This window comes from Buteo buteo, chromosome 5 (assembly GCF_964188355.1).
Source record: "Buteo buteo chromosome 5, bButBut1.hap1.1, whole genome shotgun sequence".
Taxonomy (NCBI): Eukaryota; Metazoa; Chordata; class Aves; order Accipitriformes; family Accipitridae; genus Buteo; species Buteo buteo.
Window position 1 is genome coordinate 45,677,888 of NC_134175.1, and position 12,219 is coordinate 45,690,106.

At 36.0% G+C, this 12,219-nt stretch overlaps 1 protein-coding gene across 5 annotated transcripts in view; it reads left to right on the top strand.

The window, feature by feature from the left end:
* SLC35F5 (solute carrier family 35 member F5) overlaps positions 1-12,219 on the top strand; it is a 39,610-nt gene that overhangs the window by 5,101 nt on the left and 22,290 nt on the right. For all 5 annotated transcript variants that reach the window (XM_075028886.1, XM_075028880.1, XM_075028883.1 and 2 more), the window contains exons 3-8: positions 46-132; positions 4,155-4,296; positions 5,448-5,591; positions 8,462-8,524; positions 10,069-10,150; positions 11,459-11,649. In XM_075028886.1, coding sequence (XP_074884987.1) covers positions 4,162-4,296; positions 5,448-5,591; positions 8,462-8,524; positions 10,069-10,150; positions 11,459-11,649 — 615 coding nt within the window. In that variant the 5' untranslated portion in view covers positions 46-132; positions 4,155-4,161. The remainder of the gene's footprint in view (positions 1-45; positions 133-4,154; positions 4,297-5,447; positions 5,592-8,461; positions 8,525-10,068; positions 10,151-11,458; positions 11,650-12,219) is intronic.

The window sequence follows — 12,219 nt, forward strand, 5'->3', positions numbered from 1 at the left end:
CATGGACAATTTTTCAAACTTTGCTTTTTTTTTTTTTCTTTTTAGGAGATTATCTTCACTTTGACATGATGTGTGAAGTTTGTTAGTCAGCGGGGTTTTTTTTGTTTTTTTTTTTTACAGTTATTGTGGAAGGTATGTATGAGAAAAGTAAATCTTGTTCTTTCTGTGTTCATTTTTATCAGAGCATATTGCCATCAATGTACAGAAGCCAAATATAAAGAAATGTGTGGAATTGTATCTCATTACAAGTTCATGAATACTGGTACTTTGTTAATAAATGGGATAATGTGTCATGTCTAAAACTTCTCAAAGTAGTAGTTTCTATCTGTCTTTGCATTCTATGTGAAGTTTTACAGGCTTTATTTCTGTCCTAAAACTTAATATATGAGTTTCAATAGGGTTCTGTTTTTCTGCTGAATGTTATAGGCATTTTAGTATTGCCGCTTTGTAATTTTTCTACTCAACTACTAGCTTGAAGGTGTATCATGCTGCATGATGAAGACTTTGTTGTCACCCTTTCTTGTTAAGTTTTTTTTCCTTGTTATGGAAGAACCAAGCAAAGGGCTATATTAGGCACACAGAAATGTTAAACAGACACTTTGTAGTCAGATGAGAAAGTAATAGCTGCTATTACTGTAACATATAAAAAACTTTAACTTCAAGACTTAAGTATTGGGTCCTTAATTAGAATTTTAAAATCTACTTATCATAGGTAGAAAAGAAATGGTACAATGTGTACTTACACTCTGAATAACTTCATATGTAACCTCTTATCTAAGAAGTAGTAGATATTCTATCATCCTTTACTTCCATCCTGCTGAGGGATCTTAAAGCAAGGGATTTGTACAAGCCTAATGTAGACAAGTTCAGTACAATATTAAGCAACTACAGAATGTGCACAATATCTGCATGATCTCTACACACAGTGTGTATGTGCTATATGCTTTGAAGCAGTTCATGCTGAGGACGGAAGAGCTAGGGATGTGAGCATCTGATGTAGAGATGTCAAATTGATCAGGCTACTGCAATTCCTTTCTGTCTCCAGCTGCCTTTCCCCCTCCTACCTGCAGCATGTAACTGGTGGAAGGCTGGAGTGGCTTCTGTTTCTGGTATACCTTACCACTGTTCATAGAATCATAGAATAGAATCATAGAATCATTTAGGTTGGAAAAGACCTTTAAGATCATCGAGTCCAACCATGCCCACTAAACCACGTCCTGAAGTGCCTTGTCTACATGCTTTTTGAATACTTCCAGGGATGGTGACTCAACCACTTCCCTGGGCAGCCTGTTCCAGTACCTGACAATGTGCTGTGCAGTAGCCTGACAAGGAATGAGATTTCCTCTTTCTAGCTCCTTTGGAACTCTTTTATGCCCAGCTTCCATTTTTGCTGCATGTTGTGCAAACACATGAGCAATTTGTAGGCTGTATATAATGTAACTTAATATAATGGCTTGTAGGCTATTAGTCATAATAAAATGAAGACAAAGTTGGTAGAGTATAATATGTAGTATCTATTAGACCAATTCATAAAAAAAATGGAAAAACACTTATAGGCTTTCAAGCATGAAAACCTTTCTGTTAGCTTAACTCAAGTTTAAGATAATATCCCTATTTATTCTCTTTTTGAGAACAAATGTTTTCTCCTTTATTCCATATCAAATAAGAACTGCAATTCCTTGCTGAGTCTTCCATAACTTTGCCCCTCCTTACTTACAGACTTCTACTTTCTTTTGTCAATGCCACCGTTTTATCAGAAAAGCAGAATAATTATCCTGAACTGATGCCCACACATGGAATACATCAGCATAGATCTAGTGGTATAATTATACTTCAGGAACTCTGCCTGTTGATTTTTCTTTGGAAAGAAGCCCCTTGAGAAATGAAGGAAGAATTGTCAAGATCTGAACATGGCAGAGGCTGTATTGCAAAGGAGATGCATGAGTCAAAGGCAGGAAATGGTGTAGTGATCTCAAATGCACTTGTACATATCGAGGCGTTTAAATCATTAATCTGACGAATAGGCTAGTCTGGAAAAAACACATGTAGCCACTGAAGACATTGTGGCACTGTCTCTTTCATAAATAATTTGTAAATAATTAAAAGACAGTACATGTTTGTATGTTGACCCGTGTGGGAAAGACAAAGTATAATTTAAATTTACTGAACTGTATTAGCAAAGCATATCACCTCTATTTAATGGGAGAGTCAGGAGTTGCTCCATAAAGGTGAATTAGATTTCAGTTCCTTGAGGAGTTCTCTCAAATATAGTGAGTGTTTGAGTTTATGATGATAAATACCAAGGTATGTTATGTAATCCGTAGCGAATTAACTCTTAATAAATTGTTTCTTAAAATACCTACATAAATAAGTTAGTGTTAATCATAGAACTACCATATACATATCTTACTGAGGTTCATTAGAGTATGTAAAAAATTTTAATACAAGTAGACCGATGAATGAGACATCAGTCTCTGTCACTTGTATTTGAAGCTTTTTAATAATAAAATTGAAGGTTTTCTTAAATTTAGGTCTTCTAATGGGCAGTCATAAAGCTGTATCACAAATCTGAATCCCCTTCTAGTAGCACTAGTGGATATAAGACCATGTAGGTCTGGTATGCTCATGATTAGCACTTGTTTGCAGTAGGTCCAGTGGATCTTGTAATTTTTTTGAGTTAAAACACAAGAAACATTTTTAAAAAGCTTGTTTGCCTTGCTTTCTTATTTTTTGGAAAGTACTTTAGTGAGCTTTTAACATAACTTTAGTGTTTTCAGTAATGTTAATACTGTGCAAGTTGTGCAAAGTCGAGCCCTCTAAAAATCACAATGTACCACTTTTTTGGCCAACCCAAACAATATCAGTTCTGTTCTCTTGTGTTTGCTCTGTGGATTGAATAAAGCAGAAGTACTCTGCCTACTGAAGGAAAAGGAAAGATGGTTGGTCATGATCTATTTTTACACTGCTGTAGCACTCATCTCCTGCATAAATGTTAATGTTTTAACTGCAGATAGTCTCCTTCCTAATATTAATTTTTGCAGCTCAAGCCATATCTTCAGAATTTTCTGTTGAGCCGTGTACTCTACTCTTCCAGTATGTAAAAGCAGTTGGCTATAAGCATTAAACCCAGCAGTGCTTTTCTGATAATTCACTAGAATTGCTTAAATTGACACCTTTCTATTATTACCTTGAACAAAGACTTCTAGGAGCTGTGAGGTGTGTATAGGAAAAGGAAAATAGGTTTGTATGTGTCAAAATCTGAACTTGTTTATGCTGTAATTTCTGGCAAGTCTGCATGACTTTTGTACTAGATGGCAAGCTTAAAGCTAGCTTACTGCTGTAGTTTTGATTTCTCAGAATATGAAGTGTTCTGAATTTATTATTCTGATGCATAACATACCAGGCCACAGTCAAAATCATTATCAATGTTTTGGTTTTTTTGCAATAGGCAAAGCTTTCTGTTGCGTACATTGTATACTTACTCTTAGTTTGATAGGTTTTCACTAGAATTGGTGCATGCCTGTATTTCATAAATTACCAAATAGTTATATAAATCTTTAGAGTTCAAGTGCATGTATAATCTGATTTTGAAAGTTCACAATTACCTACTCTTTGCGTTTTTTTCTTGAATCACTTTATGCATTAAGGGATCATGATTTACCCAAATGTGTTGCTATGTCTTTGGAAATGTTTGCTGAATGCTTAAGTTTAAACATGTTTCTGACTACCTTTAGTAGAATTGTATTTGACGCAACACATCAAACTAATTTCTGCTGTTGGCTTAGAGTACCTGAATTTACCAAAACATAGTGGTTTCAAATTTTGCATAATTCGTAGCATAGAAATTCCAAAAAGGTATTGTATGTTTTACCTACTTTTGCTTACTTCAATGGTAGAAAAGTTGATAAATTCTTGGAAAGTCAATATTTACTTTCTAATTGCCCCTAATGTCTTGGAAAATCTCGTGCCAGGTCTGTCAAAGATCTGCTTTTTAACAGACAAGCACGTGTTCCCTGGCATATTGCGTCCATTTCATATACATGAAACACTTGTCCTCACTGTTTGGTTTGGTTTTGGGCTGCTTTTTGTTTTGTTTTTTTTTTTGTCACTGTTTGTAATCTTTTGGGGTTTATGTCTTTATCAATCTTGAATAGGTTACAAATGGTGTGGGTTTTTATCATGAACCGAATGAGCTCCCAGAGCAGTTCATCCACTCAGCGTAGGCGAATGGCTCTAGGAATTGTCATTCTTCTCCTCGTTGACGTGATATGGGTTGCCTCTTCAGAACTCACTTCTGTAAGTATTGTTCCATGCATCTTAAAAGGAAAATAAAAACCTATGTAAGAGAAAGATGCAGCAGAAACATAGTCACTCAAACACTTGGTGAGTGTTCTGGTATAATATTTAACCACCTTTTCAGTACGGGGAAGATGATACCCTTTGGGTTAGTGAACTAACCTGCATCCACTAAAAGTTACAAACAAGCTCTACTTGGTGACTCTTGCTTTCAAGACAGAAGGTATTACAGATGACTTTCAAATTAAACAACAAAAGCTCTTAACTATGTACTGTAATTAGGGAGTTCATTTTGTTTATTGCCATATTGATTAAAATAATGCCCATGTATTTCCCAAGAAGCAGTAAATGAGCTGTAACATTGCAGGCTAGGTGGTAGGATAGATTTTATAGTTCAGAACATCTAGAAGTCTGGGATCAAAGGACTCAGGTCATGGAGTTTAAGCCCTATAATTGCATACAAGTTGGTCATAATCTAGTTCATATATTCACCATCTTGAAACTCATCTGGTATTTACTTCATCTTAAGTTTTAGGATTTAGAGCAGAGCTTTAGCAGTGGCAATAGAATTTTTAATAAATTCTTGTCAAGTTCACGTTTCTGAACTGTCATTAAGTTGTTATGTTCTATATCAGTTTCAAAACTAAGCATATAAAAATGTTTGTGCTTAACATGCTATTATATTATTAAAACGTTTTTTCCAGTGAGCTGGTGGGATCACTGTTGATACTGGAATGTTACTTAAACAAAGCAATCTTCTCTAATTTGTGATAACTCTGCTATTGCTTTTAAAATGGGTCTTTCATTTAGGAAATATTTGTATATAAATGTATTTTCAGTCCTACTTGAGGTCAGTGGCATATCAATACGTTGCTTGGTTAGATACAAGTAATAACTAGCTTTTCTCCGGTGCCATTGTATCTTACAAAATGGCTCAGTGCCTTCTTGCTGGCATTTAGGATAGCTTAGGAGAGGGTACCCCCAGAATAGATATAGCCACTTGTGTCTTTTGGTCATACATGCCAATACTTGCAGCACTGTCATTTTGTGAACCTGACTGTTCTGGACTATATACTTAAACCTGTTCATTCTTTTTGTGAATTCTCACCTAATTGGTAATTTTGGATACTGCAATTATTTTCTTTCCACAGTATGTTTTTACAAAGTACAACAAACCTTTTTTCAGTACGTTTGCAAAAACATCCATGTTTGTTCTATACCTCTTGGGATTTATTGTTTGGAAACCATGGAGGCAACAGTGTACTCGTGGGTTTCGTGGAAGGCATGCAACTTTTGTAAGTATTTTAACTCTGTAAATGTTTTGGTATTTGTGGAAGTTTGTATAGAAAAACTTAAAATAGGGACTAGAGAAAAGCAAAGTTTACATATTTGTGAAGTAGTGCTTTCAGAAAAGCAAGTATAAACTGATTCATGGCACAAGAAGACATGGCAATCATAATAGTGGCCTTGTGAGGGGAAGAAAAGAAAGGAAAAAGCAATATGAAATGTATCAGGAATCATAAGAAATGCTCTAATGAGCCAGACCATTGGCACATCTAGCCTGGTATTTTATCTTGGAGAGTTGCAGAGGATAATTCTTTCTAAGAAGAGCTTATGAGCCTCACCACAGTTGGCTGTTAGTTCCCTGTAACCAATGGAATCAGTATTGTAGTTGATTTTTATTACTGGCTCTTTTTGTCTCTGGTAGAACTGTGAGCTGTTTGCTAAGAGGTTTTGAGATTTTTAAAGTTACATTTAGGAAAGATGGTAGAATTATGTTTTTGTTGTTGTTAATACTGTATTCTTACAGCCTTTATGCATGAGTGACCTTCTGTTGCCCATTCTAGAACTAGGCATAGTTTGTGCTAGAGTCTAAAATTATTGTCGTATTACAGAAATATGTACTTTTTTCCAAGGAAATTAAGAGATGCTGGGAAGAGCGCTTGTTCTGTGCCAGTGTTTCAGAATGCTGAACAGCAGGACTCAGGAAGCAGTAAGGCATGTGGCCTGATATTAATCTCACATTAAAATAACAGAAAATGTGATCCAAGAACATGCTGTTAATCAACATGTCTTTATAGAAAATAGCTTGTATGAAAGGAACTGACTTCAGTTCTTCTGGATATATTAGACTTCACTGATAGCGACAGTTGTAGGCGTAACATACTGGAATTGAAGTGTTACATGACATCAAGCCAAATTATTTTTATTTTAAAAAAAACCAAAACGCCACAAAAAAGCCCCCAAAAGCCAAAACCCAAACAACTAAACCTTTTGTTTAAAAAAAAAAAATAATTGTGTTAAACACATAAAACATTTAGAGTTGGCTGATATCTTGAAATAATTTTTGCTAGATCAGCCTTTAATACCAAGTGTCTGTGCATAGTATGGCACATGTTAGACTTGATGCCATTCAGGATCTTCATAAGATAATCGGGAAATAAACAGTATTTACAGATTCTTTACTGGCAGTAATGACAAATAAAGATGATGAAAGTACTAAAGGATGATTAGCTGTATAGAGCAATTGTACTGACCAGATGTATTAATCTGAGCAGATGAGTAGAATAAGGGGCTATTAGTGTGAATTGTGGTGGTTATATTGACCAACTGAATCTTGTGCAGTGCTATGTCAAAGAAAGAGATAATATGAACTCATATGAACTGGACAGCAAAGAGTAAGACTGCTCAGTCTGTCACATTTTGTGTGTGGCACTCTGGCACCACTACTGGAATCTCATTGTTTTTTCTTTTTAACCCTACAAAAAGTAATTTTTACAGTTATTTGTAGGAAATAGCCATTACTTTTGATATTAACATGTGTCTTGGTTTAACCCCAGCTGGCAGGTAAGCAGCACACAGCCACTTGCTCAGTTCCCACACAGTGGGATGGGGGAGAGAATCTGAAGAGTAAAAATGAGAAAAATCATGGGTTGAGGTAAAGACAGTTGAATAGGTAAAGCAAAAGCCGCAAATGCAAGCAAAACAAACCAAGGAATTCATTCAGCACTTCCCATGGGCAGGCAGGTGTTCAGCCATCTCCAGGACAGCAGGGCTCCATCATGCCTGACGGTGACTTGGGAAGACAAATGCCATCACTCTGAACGTCCCCCCTTCCTCCTTCTTCCCCCAGCTTTATATGCTGAGAATGACATCCTATGGTCTGGAATATCCCTTGGGTCAGTTGGGGTCAGCTGTCCCGGCTGTGTCCCCTCCCAACTTCTTGTGCCCCCCCAGCCTCCTCGCTGGTGGGTGGGGTGAGAAGCAGAAAAGCCCTTGGCTCTGGGTAAGCACTGCTCAGCAGTAAGGAAAACATCCCTGAATTATCAACACTGTTTACAGCACAAATCCAAAACATAGCCCCATGCTAGCTACTATGAAGAAATTAACTCCATCCCAGCCAAAACTAGCACAGCATATTTCAAAAGAACAGTGCAGAGACAGGACTGTAGTGTACAGGTAGAGGATACCGCCCACCCACCCCCCAAGGAGTTTAGTTAAATATTCAACTGTATAATTATTACAAATGTCTTTAAAAGTCTTGTGTTTATTAATCTGGAATAAAAATTACACATCTATAGATTTTTTTTTTTATAATGATTGCTTAGGTGAACACTCATACCTTACTTTTAGGCCCGCTTCCACGTTAGAAGCTTTGGTTAATAGACTTCTTACCAGCATGGTAGAACAGCAAGCTCCAGGTCAGGGAGCAGGGGTAGTGGTGCTTGCTGAGATGCAGAAAGAAAGAGGAAAAATGATACTTGACCTCATCCTAATTTAAGCCTTGTTAAAACTAAGGCAGAGTTCCAGGTTTTTATGCAAAGGAACTTTGCCTCAATAAAATGAAGAAACGAGGTTTGTTGTTAATACGTGCATGATAATTTAGTGAAGCCTGAACTTCACAGGTTTTGGCATTCTAACAGCCTGATCCTGCATTGATATCTGGGTAGTTGAGTTCAGTGGGGTTCTCCAAGAGGTACAAAGAATTACTGAAATTATTTACTGAACTTGTAAGCCCTCTTGTTTATTGGGGAGAAGGGCTGGAGGGAGGGAGGGAATTGTGATAGAATTATGGGAAAAGGCATTAAAAAACTTATTCTAAATAAATTTCAGTTATTAATAACTCTGCCTTGATAGTTTATTACATTTAAGGTTCTGTAATTAGTTTGCAGATGCTGAAGGTTATTTTGCTCCTTGTACAACAGATAACACTGTAAACAGTTCTCTGGTAAGTGCCTTAATTTGTGAAGGTCAATACTTTACAGTAACATGACACCATTATCCTGACTTACTGTTTTTAAAATATGGTGGTCTTAAATGCAATAGTTTTTCCAAAAGGGATTAGTAACTTGTATGTTGCTAATAAGTGCTGCAAATAATGACATTGCTTATTATGAAAAATACAGGTTCTCAGCTCAATAAAAAACTTGAAAGTTTCTGTAGTAGTTTGTGAAATAAATATTTATGTCGTACAAAGGAAACCTTTACATATTCAGCTCAGTAGTTGCCAAAGCAAAATGTGGAGAGCTAGTGGTAAAGCCAAACAGTTTTCAAGACTAAAATCCACAATGGAATCATTCAGTTAGTTGAGTATCTCGTGTACTGTGATCCTGCATTGCATTTTGACAGAGAAATGGACTGCCTTCTTCCAGTGGGTGGAGTAACTACTGTTTACTGAATCAAATATCAGTACTGGTATTCTGCTGATAAGCTGCATTTCAGATGGCTTTTTTGTAGTGATTTTCATAATCCATAAATGACAGTTTGTTTTGCCCCTGTTGATCACAGATTGCTGCTTAATCTGCATACCTAAATCAGAGGTCACACAGAAATGTATCCAAAACACAAAACTTTTGAAGGTTTGCGCCATCTCTGGAATAGAGTAGGGGGAGGCAACTGATTGTTGATGAAGTACCATATGGGTATTTTATACTGAATAGGGAGTTGAAGAGAGATTTTTCAGAAGTAGTCTTCATTTCATTCTTCGGGGTTTTTCCAACTTTTATTTATCTACATTTAAGAATAAATCTTAGTCTGCTCAATTCATTAAGGTCATCTGACTCTAGAATCAGGATTCATTGTTAAACTTGGACAATTTTTCACTAATTTAAACATCCACAAAAAATCTGGTCCTAAACAAGGAGCCTAATGAAAATGCAGCTACCAGATCTTTTTCATTACTTCACTCTTACAGTTTATTAATTTAATTTAAACAAGCAGCTGAAAACTTGTCTTGTTAGAAGTATTTTAAGCAATTAAAACTTCTGCTAAGTGCTTTATGTATATATTGGAGTTCCTTTCCCAAAGTTTTTTGACTTTTAGTTCTAGTTCACAAGCTTTTAGGGTCATGAGAGGAAAATGAGTATGTATTCATTTTTGTATATATATTCTGTATTTTATGTTTCTAGTTTTTCATTTGGACAGAAGTTACAGATCTAATGAAATGTCTGTGATTTTGATAAGTTATTTTTTAATTCTGGATCAGTAGGTTTGAATTTTCTGGGGATGAGTTTTGTGTTCATGAGGATATACAAAAAAGCGCACAGTTATTTTTGAGTACTGCATTTTACCAATATGTTTAACATAAAATATAGATTATGTATGAGCATTTTTGACAAGCCTATCCACTGTGTGCAAAACCACTTTGTTTGATTCTTTTAATATTCACCAAGCTTTTCTTTATTTAGTTTTGTAATTCGCTAAATTAATTCTACTGCTTATAATTTAAATATCCTGTTTAACTATATTTTTACTTATACTGATTCATTTCAGAGTGAACCTTTATATGTTCCTGTAAAGTTTCACGATTTGCCAACTGAAAAAAATGGCAGTAATAATAGTGATGCAGAGAAAAGTGAGTAAAGACTTTTGGAATGCTGAAATACTAGTTCTTTCGTGAAGGAATTACTTTCCTCTTTGTTGGTATAACTGCTGTCATGTTGCAGGACTTGCCTTTTATCCCCGCCCCCCCCTTTTTTTCTTTTTTTTTTTTCCTTCTTTAAATCTCTTATTGCATGAATTGCAGTTTCATGTATTTACTTTCAAGTGGAGAAAACATAGGCCTATCGTTCAGTTTACCTTTCTTGGTCACTACAGATCCAGCCTATGTTTATCTCAAGGGACCAACTGGGTTCAGTACTTGTGATTCTTTCCTTCTGGGCTTGTATGACCAGCAGCAGTGAGTCAGCCTCTGGAAAAACAAGCTATTGTCCTTTTTAGAGCAGGAGCAAAGCAGTCAAAGTAAGAATTTTAACAGTCTATGTGCATTCTGATTTTATTTAAGCCTTACTATCTTGTGATAGTAGCTGGAACAGGCCTAGCTGTCCCAGACAATTATAGAAAAGTTGACTGTCAAAGAATCCAGTTATCTGATCCTCAGCAAAAGAGTCCCTGCTTATAAAAGGGAAAGTCTCTGCTGATTTCTAGCTGACACATGTTAAGAACCACTTTGGTAGGCTCTGCTGTCCTGTGATAACATGCACCAATCCCTTCAGGGTTGTTTGAGCTGTAGCTTTTCCCTTCACTTTTTTTAGGAACTTAGGTATTGTTTCATATTGACTTAGACTCATAAATAAAATAATAATTTAAAAAAATCTGATCCTGGTTTGTGAGATTAGTTAGAGGGTGGATTTCAAATGAGCAAGTGACCTTATGATCTCTGCTAAGCTTTGAGGTCTGTTGGACACTCATCCTCCGAATGAACCACTGTCCTTGCAGTTAGGTATAGTTGTGTGCAGTTTTTGGCTGTTTGACTATTAAACAATTAAATAAAATCTTACATGTAATATTTATCAATACAGACTAATTCCTACCTAAAAATTTGTTGTTGCCTTGTGTGGATTTTTTTGTCACGGAAGGGGGATGGTGCTTTTCAGTGAGGTTTTTGTGGGTAGACAACTGTACTGCTTGAAAACAGTAATTGTGCTTTGTCTTGTTAGTGGCCTATCAAATAACAAAATACTAGTTTAATAAATAAAAATAATGGCATGTCTTCTGTTTGTATAAAAACCTGTTATTTGTGAAGTATTATAATCAATGCTGTATTAGAACAGCATAATCATCATAGTTTTATTTGCATATTGTGTTGGCTTGAAAAGTTTCATGATAATATGCAGCTTTTTTTTTTCTTTCTTTCTTTCTTTTCTTCTCTTTTCTTCTTAAGCTCCCAAAAAGCCTCGTGTAAGGTTCAGTAATATTATGGAGATTCGACAACTCCCATCAAGCCATGCATTGGAAGCAAAGTTGTCTCGCATGTCATATCCAACGGTTAAGGAGCAGGAATCAATATTAAAAACTGTAGGAAAACTCACTGCAACTCAAGTAGCAAAAATTAGCTTTTTCTTTTGCTTTGTGGTATGTTCTCCATTCTTTCAGAAAACTTAAGTATAGATGCAATTAAAACTTGTATAATAGTAGTGAAACAGTATCAAGATGACTTGTATTCTTTATGCCTCATTTTATAAATATACTATAAGAAGTAAAACTTTCCTCATGCTGGACATGAAGGTGCAACTTTTTAAAGGGAGGGTAATAAAAAGAGATCCTGTGTGTGTAATTAACTGTGAGGTCAGTTGTAAGGTATGCCATGCTTCTGTGCCATGTTGTCCAGTGTTGGGTATGTTTGGTACAGCAAAATCTGGGATCGGATGTATACAGGCTGTTAATAGCTGCAGTGAGATGGCATGAAATGGGTAAATATCACTATGACTTCTTTCTGGGCTACCACAGAGTGCCATCTTATGCCTTACCGTAGCATTGTGCCCTCCAGTAGTATGGAGAGGAGATAGTTGATTGTCCTTCAGCTCCATTGAGGGCTGCAAGATTTACTTATTAATTTGTTGATTGCTGGTGTTTCTGCATCATGCCTCTGTTCTACGGGGAGAGAGATGTAACGGTAGCATGATTTTTGAGAGACAGTAAAAA